Source organism: Coregonus clupeaformis, chromosome 15 (genome assembly GCF_020615455.1).
Source record: "Coregonus clupeaformis isolate EN_2021a chromosome 15, ASM2061545v1, whole genome shotgun sequence".
NCBI lineage: Eukaryota > Metazoa > Chordata > Actinopteri > Salmoniformes > Salmonidae > Coregonus > Coregonus clupeaformis.
The window spans coordinates 29,297,433-29,314,136 of record NC_059206.1 but is presented as its reverse complement, the minus strand read 5'-3'; the positions used below and the strand labels follow the sequence as shown (position 1 = coordinate 29,314,136).

Sequence of the window (16,704 nt, the reverse complement as noted above, 5' to 3'; positions counted from 1 at the left end):
CTTGATCATGTGGATCTCTGTCATTGCTTTGGATAACAATTATCAGACTGCTAATTTGAAGATAAAGGAAAGTATGTCCTTGAAAGTATGTATAGTGACCATGTCTGCACCCCCCCCACCCCACCCTGTATGTACTAGTCATTGCAACCATAGCAAACACACGTCATTATGTCAATGCCATTTCCCTTTTGATTCTGTTTCATTTGACATCACTGAAGCAATGTTGATAGTATGGGACTTCTTCAGCCTTGTTGATTTTGCATGCTTTTCCATCTGATATTTATTGTCAGACACTTAATTGAAGCTAATGAATATGCTTGTAAAACAGAGCAGCATAATGTTTCGTCAAAAAATATACGCCTCAATAAAATGTATTGAAATTGATAGTTTTTTTTGTTCTGTGAGTCTTGTTGTGAAATCATATAATTAAATCACTTCGGAAGCAGATTTGTACTTATATAGTGCAGAATAATAAAGATTTTAGCGAAGCACAACAAACTAGGGATTAAGTTAACGTTTTTATTCACATTTAAATGCACATTAATTTAAAATCATGATTTTTTTTTGCAAAGAAAACATTAAAAACATAACATCTGTTAAAACATGATCACCTTGGGGTGTGTACAGTAAGTGTAAGGTGATGATATAGGTGCAGAGTATGGTAGTTGGTCCATTGAGATGTGAGATCTATAGTGCTCAGTTCTAGAATGGTCTAGAAGAGTCTTAGCTCTGACGGCTCATGTATGGACAGACCACACACACCTGTGCAATGTCATCGTATTCATAAGTCCTCTTCAGAAATGTGTCGGTCAGTCTCAGGCCAGATATACTCTGAAACACAAGCAAATGGTGATTAGCTACAATCACCAACTGATTGTTGACTGCAACTGTTAACAGTAATAGCATAACATACTGTAATAAGCCTTAGCTATGCTTAGTGTTACAATGTATTATAATGTGAAGAAGTGGGCACCTACTTGCAAGCCCTGGACAGAGGAGAGGAGTTTGAGGGGCAGAGAGTGCGAGGCACTGGGGCTGACTTTGCCCAGCTGTCTCCCTGATACACCGCACCAGTGGATGGAGCGGGTGTTACACATCTCCAGCACCAGGTCCATGGTCCTCTCACTGCAACAACACACAACTTGGCCATCAGATTTGCCACCAATCCTACTTAAAGAACACATCACAGTACTTTGTATTCCTCTGTAAACTGGCCATCTCTTTATACAAGACGCAAAATCCACTGGTTGATGCTCATCTACAAAATCCTCTTATGCCTCACTCCCCCTAGCCAACAAAACTCAACTCCATGATTTAAGATGGTGTGCTGAGATACTTACCTGAGATACCTATTGCAACCCTCATCCTCTAAATACAGCACCCGATCTGCCATTCATATTCTGTTAAAGGTCCACAAAGCAAACACATCCCTGGGTCGCTCCTCTTTTCAGTTCGCTGCAGCTAGCGACTGGAACAATTTACAAAAAACATTTAAGCTGGAAAGTTATGTCTCTGTCTCAGCTTTCAAGGACTCAGTCATGGATATGCAAACCAATAATGTAGGCTGCTGATCGTGGTGTCTGTTTTCTGTCTGTTTGCGCTGCTATTATTTGTGCTATGTTGCTTGTATTGTGGTCTGCCATGTCTTGTGAAATCCCTTCTTGTCGTGATGTGCTTTGTCTCTGCCTACTTTGTCCCTCGTGCTGTTGTCTGCCCTTATTAATGCTTGTACTATGTTGTGCTATGGTCTGCCCTTATTAATGCTTGTACCATGTGTTGTTGTCTGCCCTTTTTAATGCTTGTACCATGTTGTGCTGTTGTCTGCCCTTATTAATGCTTGTACCATGTTGTGCTGTTGTCTGCCATTATTAATGCTTGTACCATGTTGTGCTGTTGTCTGCCGTTATTAATGCTTGTACCATGTTGTGCTGTTGTCTGCCGTTATTAATGCTTGTACCATGTTGTGCTGTTGTCTGCCGTTATTAATGCTTGTACCATGTTGTGCTGTTGTCTGCCCTTATTAATGCTTGTACCATGTTGTGCTGTTGTCTGCCCTTATTAATGCTTGTACCACGTTGTGTTGTTGCCATAGCTCTCCCTTCATGTAGCGTGGTGGTGTCTCTTGTCTTGTTGTGCTTTGATTCCACTCTCTGTCTGCTGATGTATCTGTACTGTTACCAAGTGTGTTCTGTCTATGTTGTCAATCTTCTCTTACACTTTCTTTTAATCCCCACCCCTTCCCCACAGGAGGCCTTTTGCCTCATTCCAGGCTGTTAATGTAAATAATAATTTGTTAATAATTGACGTGCCTGGTCAAATACAAAATAAATACAAAATTATACATACACACAGTGCATTAGGAAAGTATTTAGACCCCTTGACCTTTTCCACATTTGGTTACGCTACAGCCTTCTTCTAAAATTGATTAAATTGTTGTTGTTTTTTCATCAGTCTACACACAATACCCTATAATGACAAAGCAAAAATAGGTTATACATTTTTGCAAATATCACATTTACGTAAGTATTCAGACCCTTTACTCAGTACTTTGTTGAAGCACCTTTGGCAGCGATTACAGCATCGAGACTTCTTGGGTATGACGCTACAAGCTTGGTACACCTGTATTTGGGGAGTTTCTCCCATTCTTCTCTGCAGATCCTCTCAAGCTCTGTCAGGTTGGATGGGGAGCGTCGCTGCACAACTATTTTCAGGTCTCTCCAGAGATGTTCATTGGGTTCAAGTCCGGGCTCGGCTGGGCCATTCAAGGACCTTCAGAGACTTGTCCCGAAGCCACTCCTGCGTTGTCTTGGCTGTGTACTTAGGGTCATTGTCCTGTTGGAAGGTGAACCTTTGCTCCAGTCTGAGGTCCTGAGCGCTCTGGAGCAGGATTTCATCAAGGATCTCTCTGTACTTTGCTCCATTCATCTTTCCCGCAATCCTGACTGGTCTCCCAGTCCATGCCGCTGAAAAACATCCCCACAGCATCATCCTGCCACCACCATGCTTCACCATAGGGATGGCGCCAGGTTTCCTCTAGACATGACACTTGGCATTCAGGCCAAAGAATTCAATCTTGGTTTCATCAGACCAGAGAATCTTGTTTCTCATGGTCTGAATCCTTTAGGTGCCTTTTTGGCAAACTCCAAGCAGGTTGTCATGTGCATTTTACTGAGGAGCGGCTTCCGTCTGGCCACTCTACCATAAAGGCCTGATTGGGGGAGTGCTGCAGAGATGGTTGTCTTTCTGGAAGGTTCTCCCATCTCCACAGAGGAACTCTGGAGCTCTTTCAGAGGGACCTTCGGGTTCTTGGTCACCTCACTGACCAAGGCCATTCTCCCCCGATTGCTCAGTTTGGCCGGGCGGCCAGCTCTAGTGAGAGTCTTGGTGGTTCCAAACTTCCTCCATTTAAGAATGATGGAGGCTACTGTGTTCTTGGGGACCTTCAATGCTGAAGGCATTTTTTGGTACACTTCCCCAGATCTGTGCCTCGACACAATCCTGTCTCGGAGCTCTACAGACATTTCCTTCGATCTCATGGCTTGATTTTTGCTCTGACATGCACTGTCAACTGTGGGACCTTATATAGACAGGTGTGTGCCTTTCCAAATCATGTCCAATCCATTTAATTTACTACAGGTGGACTCCAATCAAGTTGTAGAAACATCTCAAGGATGATCAATGGAAACAGGATGCCCCTGAGCTCAATTTCGAGTCTCATAGCAAAGGGTCTGAATACTTATGTAAACATTTTATTTATTATGTGCAAAAATTTCTAAAAACCTGTTTTCACTTCATCATTACATGATTTATGTGTAGATTAATGAAGAAAAAAAAACAATTTAATAAATTTTAGAATTAGGCTGTAATGTAACAAAATGTGGAAAAAGTCAAGGGGGCTGAATACTTTCCGAATGCACTATATACACACAAACACACAACCAGTCAAACGTTTGGACACACCTACTCATTCAAGGGTTTTTCTTTATTTTTACTATATTTTACATTGTAGAATAATAGTGAAGACATCAAAACTATGAAATAACACATATGGAATCACGTAGTAACCAACGAAGTGTTAAACAAATCAAAATATATTGTATATTTCAGATTCTTCAAATAGCCACCATTTGCCTTGATGACAGCTTTGCAAACACTTGGCATTCTCTCAACCAGCTACCCCCAGAAAAATAAAAATAAAAATAAACACTTGGCATTCTCTCAACCAGCTTCATGAGGTAGTCAACGGGAATTTCAATTAACAGGTGTGCCTTCTTAAAATATAATGCGTTTGAGCCAATCAGTTGTGTTGTGACAAGGTAGGGGGGCATACAGAAGATAGCCCTATTTGGTAAAAGACCAAGTCCATATTATTGCAAGAACAGCTCAAATAAGCAAAGGGAAACCACAAGTCCATCATAACTTTAAGACATGAAGGTCAGTCAATACGTAAAATGTCAAGAACTTTGAAAGTTTCTTCAAGTGCAGTGGCAAAAACCATAAAACGCTATGATGAAACTGGCTCTCATGAGGACCACCACAGGAATGGAAGACCCAGAGTTACCTCTGCTGCAGAGGATAAGTTCATTAGAGTTACCAGCCTCAGAAATTGCAGCCCAAATAAATGAGTTCAAGTCACAGACACATCTCAACATCAACTGTTCAGAGGGGACTGTGTAAATCAGGCCTTCATGGTCGAATTGCTGCAACGGTGTGGGTGAACGGATGATCTCCGCATGTGTAGTTCCCACCGTAAAGCATGGAGTAGGTGGTGTTATGGTGTGGGGGTGCTTTGCTGGTGACACTGTCTCTGATTTATTTAGAATTCAAGGCACACTTAACCAGCATGGCTACCACAGCATTCTGCAGCGACACGCCATCCCATCTGGTTTGGGCTTAGTGTGACTATCATTTGTTTTTCAACAGGACAATGGCCCAACACACCTACAGGCTGTGTAAGGGCTATTTTACCAAGAAGGAGAGTGTTGGAGTGCTGCATCCGATGACCTGGCCTCCACAATCCCCCGACCTCAACCCAATTGAGATGGTTTGGGATGAGTCGGACGGCAGAGTGAAGGAAAAGCAGCCAACAAGTGCTCAGCATATGTGGGAACTCCTTCAAGGTTGGAAAAGCATTCCAGGTGAAGTTGGTTGAAAGAACGCCAAGAGTGTGCAAAGCTATCATCAAGGCAAAGGGTGGCTACTTTGAAGAATCTAAAATATATTTTGATTTGTTTAACACTTTATTGGTTACTAAATGATTCCATATGTGTTATTTGATAGTTTTGATGTCTTCACTATTATTCTACAATGTAGAAAATAGTAAAAATAAAGAAAAACCCTGGAATGAGTACGTGTGTCCAAACTTTTGACTGGTTCTCTCTCTCTCTCTCTCTCTCTCTCTCTCTCTCTCTCTCTCTCTCTCTCTCTCTCTCTCTCTCTCTCTCTCTCTCTCTCTCTCTCTCTCTCTCTCTCTCTCTCTCTCTCTCTCTCCTCTCTCTCTCTCTCTCTCTCTCTCTCTCTCTCTCTCTCTCTCTCTCTCTCTCTCTCTCCTCTCTCTCTCTCTCTCTCTCTCTCTCTCTCTCTCTCTCTCTCTCTCTCTCTCTCTCTCTCTCTCTCTCTCTTCTCTCTCTCTCTCTCTCTCTCTCTCTCTCTCTCTCTCTCTCTCTCTCTCTCTCTCTCTCTCTTTATTTGTACTATATTTTATATTTGAGATTCTTCAAATAGCCATCCTTTGCCTTGATGACAGCTTTGCACACTCCTGGCATTCTCTCAAACAGCTTCACCTGGAATGCTTTTCCAACAGTCTTGAAGGAGTTCCCACATATGCCGAGCACTTGTTGGCTGCTTTTCCTTCACTCTGCGGTCCGACTCATCCCAAACCATCTCAATTGGTTGAGATCGGGGGATTGTGGAGGCCAGGTCATCTGATGCAGCACTCCATCACTCCCCTTCTTGGTCAAATAGCCCTTACACAGCCTGGAGGTGTGTTGGGTCATTGTCCTGTTGAAAAACAAATGATAATCCCACTAAGCCCAAACCAGATGGGATGGCGTATCGCTGCAGAATGCTGTGGTAGCCATGCTGGTTAAGTGTGCCTTGAATTCAAAGGCAGGTGACTAACTTATGAAGCTGGTTGAGAGAATGCCAAGAGTGTGCAAAGCTGTCATCAAGGCAAATGGTGGCTATTTGAAGAATCTGAAATATACAATATATTTTGATTTGTTTAACACTTCGTTGGTTACTACGTGATTCCATATGTGTTATTTCATAGTTTTGATGTCTTCACTATTATTCTACAATATAGAAAATAGTTAAAATAAAGAAACACCCTGGAATGAGTAGGTGTGTCCAAACATTTGACTGGTACTGTATATAAAACATACAACCAGCCTAGTTAAAAGTCTATATGTGCTTTAACCAGCCCATCATTGTCACAACATACCATCTATCGTGTCCATATCATATTGTAGATTAAAGAATAGCATGATAATGACAGTCAGGAGAGTTGCCACACATAGGTCCGTCCATCCATTTGACTATACCTGCAGTTGGTGATTTTACAGGTGATGTCGAAGGGTTCCTCTAGGTTGACGGTGTCTGGGATCATCTCCAGTGATAGTCTGACGTCTCCATAACCTGGAGCCTGGCAGAGACAAGTGGAAAAACAATACCCTGTTGAAGGTCGACTGAGATCCATTAAATTGTTGGAAGCATCCAGGTTACTGGTATGCTGGAGTTTATTTTTTATAAGGAGTCTGGACCGATTTTCTTCATTTTAAGCTTAAGAAGCGCATCATCTGGGACCATGGTATAGGCCACTTTAGATTGCACTGTCTGGTTGGTACCCCTGGGCAACAGGCTTGGAGACATCACATTTTGCATAATTTAGGTGATGCAATTGTAGACCAATTTGGAAACTGTAGAATGACTACATTACCCAATTGAGAATATCATCTTCATTTTGAGCTATGTTATTTTCATAGTAATTGTCCAATGAGTCACATTTGTCAACAGCCCAGGTATGACTGACAAGAACAACATCAACACCACCACTCAACAAACTACAACAAAGACAACCACAGCATTGAGACTGAGAATGTCCTGTTATGCAACAACCATATACTTTAACTAAGAACCATATCATGTAACTGAGAATGCTCTGGTACCATTCTCTGTAGCTGGCTTGTCTGCAGCCTTCCTTTCTCTCCTAAGTTGGTCTTCCACACAATGTCCAGTTTACCGATGACCGTCACGCCCTTGATGACGCCCGCCTTCTCTGCAAACTCCGATTTGGGCTTCAGGCAGTAGAGGTACTGGCGCGTGTCCATGGGCTGCAGGTAAGACATCTTCCCAAACGTAGACGTTCTGGAACACAGTCAGGGTGGAGAAGTCTGAGCTGACACTGAAAACCTATTACATTTGACATAGTGGGGGCGCCTTGAGCGACAGTGAGAAAACTTGGCCGAGTGAATGCAGTATCTCGTACGCAGCATAGATTTCAATCAGAATAGTCATACAGCTTTCACAGTCAAAATGTTTCAACAAAAAAGCAGTAAAATAACACTAGAAATTGAGACCAGAAAAAACAAGATATCATGCTAGCATAATCTATACAGATACTCTTGTCGAGTTCCCTTTCTCTTCTTCACACGTATATCTTTCTGAAATTAATGCCTTTTTACTGTACAATCCAAACATAACACTAAAATATGTGTGTGTATGTATCCCCCTTACCCTTCGTCCCCAGTCTCCACGGTGTTGAGCTCGGTGACATTGTACATCATGGAGGGCTCCAGGGACACTTTCTCCATGAACATGGGCGACGTGGTGATGTTCTGGATCTGGGCCTCAAGAAACACCTCGTCTGTCTGGGGGCGGGGGTAAGGGGTCAGCGCTAACGTTAGCCGCTAACTAGAGGAACACCACCTCAAAGGACTTAACTGGGCAGCACTTTGACTTCAATTCCTTTCAATGTACTTTACAGCGTATTGCCCCCTCAAGGGGAAGTTGTAGATTTCATTTAGGCCTAGTGTGTGTCAGATTTTTCTGAAAACATGTGACTTATACAGTTAGATTCTAGAAAAAAACACAAAATACCTGTATAACTTACACTAGATTTTGGCATGTATGAATGTGTCAGAAATATTACGACATCATTAGAACCCCAGTAAGACAAGGTTTTCATACCTTCGTCAATACTATTTAAATCAACCAGCAGGGCCAAAATGGAGTAGCAAAGTCTGCTCAGTTTACCTTTGAGGAGTGGATTAGTACTCAACTGAACAGAGGAGCGCTCAGAGATTAGTTCATGCCTGAAATTCAAATGCTAGTGATTAAGTAGGGACCACAGACAGAAACATTCTGCCAGACAGACAGACAGACTGGGGTTATTGTTACAGAGCAGAGCACCTCTCCACATCTCCCATGCTGAGCCTGACCTGTCATCAAACCCAACACAAAAAACTGATTGGACACATCTCAAATAGCACCCCATATACCCCATTTAGTGCAGCTACTTTTGTCCAGAGCTTTATTTGAAGAACGTTTCACTTGATCTGATTTATTCTGACTCTTGAAAGAGTTTCTTTTAGATAAAGAGTGAAATAAACATATAAATTCATATAATCAGATTAATAATCACCAACACTAAAATCCTCATTAAAATGTACAGCCCTTCCCATCAGAGATTGGTACTGGATTTCGATTGAAAATCATAATTCAAATCTACATTCGAATCCAATCATTCAAAAGACCAGTAGAAATGGAAACCCCACTACAATCATACAGACCTAGGCTCTGTCTGAAATGGCCCCCTATTCACTATATAGTTCACTACTTTTGACCAGAGCCTTACGGGCCCTGGTCAAAAGCAGTGCACTATATAGGCAATAGGGTGCCATTTAGAAACCCGCCCTAGCCTAGACCCATGATGTCGATTTCACCCTATGAGGATGGATTGTTTGATCAATGCACTCCCAAAGCTTCCATTCTATTTCCCATGAATCTCTCTGGCACCACGCCCACCTACTGCCCGATTGCACAAGTCCTGTGAGAGATGAGTTAGCGAGAGGGCACAAGCGTCGAAGAGAAAAAAATCAGAGTAAAGGCAAAATAGTGGGAAAAGCCTTTGATGGACCTTTACTAAAGCAGCATCACACATCTGTTTTCTTTGTGAGAAGTGAAGTCTTACTATATGAGTTTTTATTCTTCATATTGTTTTCCCCCTGCATGCTTTTCCCTTATTTTGCCGTTGCTCATGCTCATTGGCTCCATAGAAAGACAGACAGACGTTGCTGCAATAAGGATTAAGAAAGCGAGAGTTAAGAGCAATGAAAACTGAAAGAACGATTACCACGGAACTGAGGTCACTCTAATGGAGAAAATAAAAACACAAGAGACAATAAACAAATGAAGGTTACATGCCAAATGAAAGTGACAATGCATCTTGTTTCATCCGCTAACAAATTAAATGCTACTAATATGCAAATTAGGGAATAAAAAGCTAATTTGACTATGTGTCACCAATGGAAATGCCTGACCATGGAATGAAACATGATATACAGCAAACTCTATGTTTGTGATGTCATCTAAAAACCAGTGGCTGAATTGATAGTGGAAATGTATGGAAAAATATGTGACTATGTATGAGTAAAGATAGATGGTATGTTGACAAAGGTGGAAAGTTGAATAAGTCGGTAGGATGACTGTATTTGTCATTGTTTTGGTACAGGTAATAAAAGAGTGAGGTAAGTGCAGCTGAGAGAAAGAGAAAAAAAACATACCTCCGCATTGTAGAACTTGGTTTTGACGTCGAGCGGCTTCAGAACCTGATTGAGAATAGATTGCAAGCTAAATGATGCCGATTTCTCAAATGATTTCTCAAAATATTCCTCCATTCAACAGCGACGACAAACCTCCCTTCACAACATTAGAAAATATCACAATTTATCACTGAAAAAGCTAAAATCCATGAGCCAAGAAATTCGATTTAAAACGGTCAGTATAGCTTATACAAAAATGATTGTTACTGTAGGAGAAGTTGGATTTAGTTTCTTTGTGTGACTTAGAGCAGATCCTTTCTGAGACTGAGGGCAGTAGGTAGTGAGATTGTTTGGTAGTCAAAAGCCAAAGCTTGTGTGCTATTGCTAATTGCTTTTCCTCTGTCATGGACCTGTGACATTGCTCAGGGTTGAGGTCTGGTATCTAATATAACTCTGTGAGGGAGCATGGGGGAGGTCAAATAAAGGACGCTTTGAAACTCACCTGAAATTTAAAGAACTTCCTGAAGTATAGCTTCTCTCCCGCCTGTGTGGTATAACTGACTGCACAAACCAAGCTAGAATAGAGACCGAAATCCTTGAATATTAGCATTCAAATGAACTCCTAAGTATCTTTGCAGATGTGTTGCTGTTTATATTCCCCACTGTTGTCTCGAGAGACACCCTTCTCCCAGAATTACATAGGGCAATGGTCAAAAGTATGTTATTTAAGAATTAGTCCATGTCAGAAAGGAAACATACATGTGAGTTCCAATCTCTTTGACTTCGTGGTGGATGACATCATCGATGCAGGACTCAGGCTTCAGCTCTGTGACTGCATTGTTGGACGCTGATAGGTTTAGCCTCTGAGAGCTGGTCTGCAGGTCTGCCTGTAAGACATGAAATAAATTGGGATTTCACTTAAAAGAGTGTGAATAGGACAAGTGAATTAATCAATGAGAAAGAGATTGGTTAAACATGTTTCCATTGGATTTATGTATATCTGTACTGTACCTTTACTAGTATGTCCTTGACCTCCTGGGTGCTGTCATTATGCACACTAATGTAACTTGAGAAGGTCTCGCCAAGGAAAATATTTCTGTGCAGAGAACAATTGTTACGCAAGAGTCACACACAAAGACAATGGACTCACATGCCCACTGAAGAACAGAAACAAGACTATGCTTTTCGGTGAAAATGATGGCCAAAATTAAGGCTAAGTATTCCTGTGAAAGGTTGTCTTGCAAGAAATGTGATGATTCTACACTGAAACAGATCAAGAGATAAAGACAGAAATGATCGGCCAGGGGGAATGAAAGATATAAACTGCCGGTCTGATTGTTAAATGCTAGTTGTGTGTGCCTATACATGTTTCATCCTGCTCTATATGTCAAACAGTTCACTACAGTTGTTGCTGTAGTGTTATTTACCCAAAGTTCTGAGGTAGTGTGAGCATCTCTCCCAGCATTAATGCCTCTGCTCCTTTAATAGTGGATGGGTCCTCCTTCATTAGCCGACCAAACAAATCCCCTGTAGAATGCGCGCACGCACATGTACACACATGTATACACACGTGCACGCAGGCATGCACACACACAGTCACACACACAAATTACTCTCATACACTGCTTTCAGAAAGTATTCACACCCATTGACTTTTTCCACATCTGGTTGTGTTACAAAGTGGGATTAAAATGTATTTAATTGTAATTTTTGATGAATAATCTACACAGAATACTCTAATGTCAAAGTGGAAGAAAAATTCAAAAAATAAATAAATAAAATAAAACACTAATATATCTTGATTAGATAAGTATTGAACCCCTTGAGTCAATACATGTTAGTATCACCTTTGGCAGCGATTATTGCTGTGAGTCTTTTTGGGTAAGTTAACTTACTTAACTTACCCAATAACTTACTACATTTGCACACACTGTATATATATTTCATATTTTCTATTGTGTTATTGACTGTATGTTTTTGTTTATTCCATATGTAACTCTGTGTTGTTGTTTTTAATCGCACTGCTTTGCTTTATCTTGGCCAGGTTGCAGTTGTAAATGAGAACTTGATCTCAATTGGATTACCTGGTTAAATAAAAGTGAAATAAAAAAATTAAAAAATTGTACAATATAGAGTGCATTCAGATAGTTTGGTGGAGTGCTGCAGAGATGGTTGTCCTTCTGGAAGGTTCTCCCATCTCCACAGAGGAACTCTGGAGCTCTGTCAGAGTGACCATCGGGTTCTTGGTCACCTCCCTGAGCAAGGCCCTTCGCCCCGATTGCTCAGTTTGGCCGGGCGGCCAGTTCTAGGAATAGTCTTTGGTGGTTCCAAATTCCTTCCATTTAAGAATGATGGAGGCCACTGTGTTCTTGGGAACCTTCAATGCTGCAGAAAGGTTTTGGTACCCTTCCCCAGATCTGTGCCTCGACACAATCCTGTCTCAGAGCTCTACGGACAATTACTTTGACCTCATGGCTTGGTTTTTTCTCTGACATGCACTGTCAACTGTGGAACCTTATATAGACAGGTGTGTGCCTTTCCAAATCATGTCCAATCAATTGAATTTACCACAGGTGGACTCCAATCAAGTTGTAGAAGCTTCTCAAGGATGATCAATGGAAACAGGATGCACCTGATCTCAATTTTGAGTCTCATAGCAAAGGGTCTGAATACTTATGTAAATAAGGTATTTCTGTTTTTTATTTTTAATACATTTGCAAAAATGTCTAAAAACCTGTTTTTGCTTTGTCATTATGGGGTATTGTGTAGATTGATGAGGGAAAACAATTAATTTCATCAATTTTAGTATAAGGCTGTAACGTAACAAAATGTGGAAAAGGTCAAGGGGTCTGAATACTTTCCGAATGCACTGTATCAAGTTGGTTGTTGACCATTGCTAGACATCAATTTTCAAGACTTGCCATAGATTTTCAAGCAGATTTAAGTCAAAACTGTAACTAGGCCACTCAGGAACTTTCAATGTCGTCTGTAAGCAATTCCAGTGTATATTTGGCCTTGTGTTTTAGGTAATTGTCCTGCTGAAAGCTGAATTTGTCTCCCAGTGTCTGTTGGAAAGTAGACTGAACCAGGTTTTCCTCTAGGATTTTCCCTGTGCTTAGCTCGATTCCATTTATTTTGATCCTTAAAAACTCCTGGGTGATGACAAGCATAACCATAACATGATGCAGCCACCACCATGCTTGAAAATATGAAGACGGGTACTCAGTGATGAGTTGTGATGGATTTGCCCAAACATAACGCTTTGTACTCATTACAAAACATGTATTTCTTTGCCACATTTTTTGCAATATTACTTTAGTGCCTTATTACAATTAGGATGCATGTTTTGAAATATTTTGTATTCTGTACAGGCATCCTTCTTTTCAATCTGTCATTCATGTTAGTATTGGGAAGTAACTGAAATGTTGTTTTCCATGCTTAGTTATCTACAATCACAGCCATTAAACTCTGTAACTGTTTTAAAATCACCATTGGCCTCATGGTGATATCCCTGAGCGGTTTCCTTCCTCTCCGGCAACTGAGTTAGGAAGGGCGCCAGTATCTTTGTAGTGACTGGGTGTATTGATACACAATCCAAAGTGTAATTAATAACTTCACCATGCTCAAAGGGATATTTAATGTCTGTTCTTTTTTGTTTTTTTGCAATAGGTGCCCTTCTTTGCGAACCATTGGAAAAACTCCCTGGTCTTTGTGATTAAATCTGTGCTTGAAATTCACTGCTCGACGGAGGGACCTTACAGGTAATTGTACGTGTGGGATACAGAGATGGGGTAGTAATTTAAAAATCATGTTAAACAATATTATTGCACAGAGTGAGTCAATGCAACTTATTGTGACTTGTTAAGCACATTTTTACTCCTTAACTTATTTAGGCTTGCCATAACAAAAGGGTTGAATACTTATTGACTCAAGACATTTAATCTTTCATAAACACTTCTAAAAACATAATTCCACTTTGACATTATGGTGTACTGTGTGTAGATCAGTGACACAAAATCTCAATTTAATCCATTTTCAATTCATGCTGTAACACAAAACGTGGAAAAAGTCAAAAGGTGTGAATACTTTCTGATCTAGCACTGCATCTAGCTAAGTGTTGTTGAGGCACATAAAGAACTTGACACAATGCCAGCAATGTTGGACTCTATATCTATTTTTTTTTTAAATCTCCAGAAATTCTCTCTGATTTAGGGCACTATGGAAACTGTCACTACCAGGTCTAATAGTCAGTCAGTCTCCTCATATGGGCCCTGTAAGTTTTGTAGCTTTAATATTGATGATCAATGTCAATGTTCTAAATCTTTGAGTGAAAGGTAGCCTTCAGAGGAGCAGCGTGGGAGATACGAGAGCTGGGTGGCATAAAAACTTTCACAAGTTATTTTATTTATCCTATATCGTGTTCTAGTCGTTCATTTCGATTTACGGCCAGATATGCCTTCATTTCATTTCTCCCCCCTGTATAAATAGCATCCCTACCCAGAAGTGTCACTGTGATTTATGGGTTCAGCAGAGTTGGGTTTCCAGCACAGCGCTCACATTGCAGTAGGGAGGCCTCCAGCAGAAGGAAAAATAAACACTGTAAATTCTCTTTAGGCCTGCACGACTAAATTTGGGAGCCGGTTAGACGGAGCCATTCCTGGGATCTCTTAGTGATTCCGTGGAGGAGGCAGATAGATGTGGCTGGCTGGCTTTATTATTGATTACCGACTTCACATATTTTCAAAGGTTAATTAATGTATTGGCTCAATTCATTTCACTGTCGTCATGCCTGGAATTTTAACTGGAGGCTTAACCCCAGTAAAGGAAAGCTTAGCTGATTTACACGTTCTCATACATATCGGTCCAATGAATATATGAATGCAGTTTTGTAATAAATAATGTTCCCATGGGTTGTGAAATGTAGAATCGTGCATCTGTTTTTCTCTCTGAGGAATACTGATTTCAAAGAGAAATATGACATGTGAATGTGTTGGTATGGACCAGGGATTTATAGCACTACATGGAAGTAGTCAGTTATATCAATGCTTTTACCATAAGCCTACTGTAGACTTGAAATTATAATATATAACATATAATATAACCCTATAATATATGCCATTTAGCAGACACTTTTATTCAAAGCGACTTCCAGTCATGTTGAGGATTATTATTTTTTAAATCTGTTTTAGAATAAGGCTGTAACGTAACAAAATGTGGAAAAAGTCAAGGGGTCTGAATACCTTCCGAAGGCACTGTATTTAGAATCACTGCTGCAAAGCAAATTGGTTAGGCCTAATAAGATTCTACAACTCTACTACATGTTGGCGGTAAAATAAATCAAGAGGCTTACCTGGGAGGTCTCTATCTTCACATGTCACTGGCATGTTAGTGAAGAGAGTGGGTTTTGTTAACCGCATCACTGTGAAAGCCAAAGGAGCAAACATAGTTCAGTTAGGCTTAGGCTAGTTTACTGCTTGCAATTTTAGATGGAAATTCCATGGGAAATCTAGACCTATCTCAAACAGCCTAGATATCCTAATGCCTGCCAGATGAGAACAGCCTCCTTTAGCGTATTTTCCAGACCCTACTTTATTTGGAAAGTCCCCTATAGGCCTAGATGGCCTATGGAAGATCAAACTATCAACAAACTAACAACTGTAACTCGCTTGCATGCAAGATGTTGCATGCAACTAGACTGCATGTGAGGCTGTGGCTAAGATTAGGTTTAGGTTAAAATAAGGGGTCTAGGGTTATTGTTTTCCCGATTAGATGGTTCAAATCAGTGGTTAGTTTCAGTTCTTTAATAGTTAGATTAGTTGAGGATCTATAAACCATATGAAGGGTACTATCCAAATAAATGTTAGAATTTCTCCTTGCCACAGCAGTCTTTCTTTGTCAGGTGTTCTCTGATTAATAATTTAGGAAAAGTTATTGTACACCCAGTCCTCTAATATGATGCTGCGTGCTGCTTATTACAATGACAATACCAAATGATAACTTCCCCTTTCATCTGTGATAATATTAGGGTAACCAGTCCTAATACATACCAGGTAGCTTGCTATTTGAATGGGTCTATCAAAATGTCTGACACTGGTGTATTCAGCATACTGTAGCTACGTTGAGGTCTCAAAGAAGTACAAATGCAAACTTTAACTTTTTGAGTGAATAGTCAAGTAGTGGACAGGTAAGAAACGCTCATCATCAGATCAACAGCATTAGGTTATTTGAGCTTGCTAACTAACTAGCAAGATGGCAGAGGCTAGCTAAATACGTAGCTATACAGCTAGGAGGACATAATCCACCATTAGCTAAATAAAGGATACATTGGTTATAGTATAATGGTATAGTAGGTCGTTATAGGCGAACAACTTAGGATATAGTATGCAAATGATTAATGAATTATATATGGCAAATGATTTGACAGAATATTGTTGGCTGGCTAGCTAGCTAGTTAGCTAAGACGGTTGGCTATTAAAAATGAACAGAAAATAGACACCGTCAACACTGCTCGATACTAGGTAGTCAGCGAGCTAGCTCGTTCATCATCTTTCAGTTACAAAGCTTATTTGACGTTAGCTTGGCAGCTAGCTTGTAAGCCAGTATTAGCTAACGTTAGCCAACTAGCTGTCAGTGTCAGATGTAAACAACCTCTTTTCAGATATCCACATAACAAAAATGTTTAACGCGACCCTACCCATTATATTGCTTAAGCACATTGTTTTATACACTGTTGCCATTTATTTAACTCAGTAAAATACCTTTTAAAGCAAGTAGATGCTCTTGTTTTGCCTGATTTACTTCCATTTTGTCTGAAGAGTTCGGTTGAACTTTCACCTGGCAATATCAGCTGACTACAGGACACGCAGAAGGACAATCTTGTGAGAGCCCTCTTGTGGTAGCATTGTAGTACACAGGTGTCACGTCAAATTGTATTTCCACATTT

At 40.5% G+C, this 16,704-nt stretch overlaps 1 protein-coding gene across 2 annotated transcripts; it reads right to left on the bottom strand.

The window, feature by feature from the left end:
* Window positions 1-505: 505 nt before the first annotated feature.
* On the bottom strand, window positions 506-16,619 carry LOC121582610 (trafficking protein particle complex subunit 13). Of its 2 annotated transcripts, XM_041898536.1 has the most exons (13): window positions 16,520-16,619; window positions 15,112-15,180; window positions 11,189-11,288; window positions 10,773-10,857; window positions 10,521-10,648; window positions 10,264-10,336; window positions 9,783-9,827; window positions 9,353-9,370; window positions 7,735-7,868; window positions 7,167-7,365; window positions 6,543-6,643; window positions 978-1,125; window positions 506-831 (listed from the first exon to the last, which is right to left on the bottom strand). In XM_041898536.1, the coding sequence occupies exons 1-13, from the start codon at window positions 16,563-16,565 to the stop codon at window positions 724-726; spliced, it is 1,254 nt and encodes a 417-aa protein (XP_041754470.1). In that variant the 5' UTR covers window positions 16,566-16,619; the 3' UTR covers window positions 506-723. The 2 variants fall into 2 exon arrangements, with proteins under 2 accessions (XP_041754470.1, XP_041754471.1); XM_041898537.1 differs by lacking the exon at window positions 9,353-9,370.
* Between the last annotated feature and the right edge of the window lie 85 nt (window positions 16,620-16,704).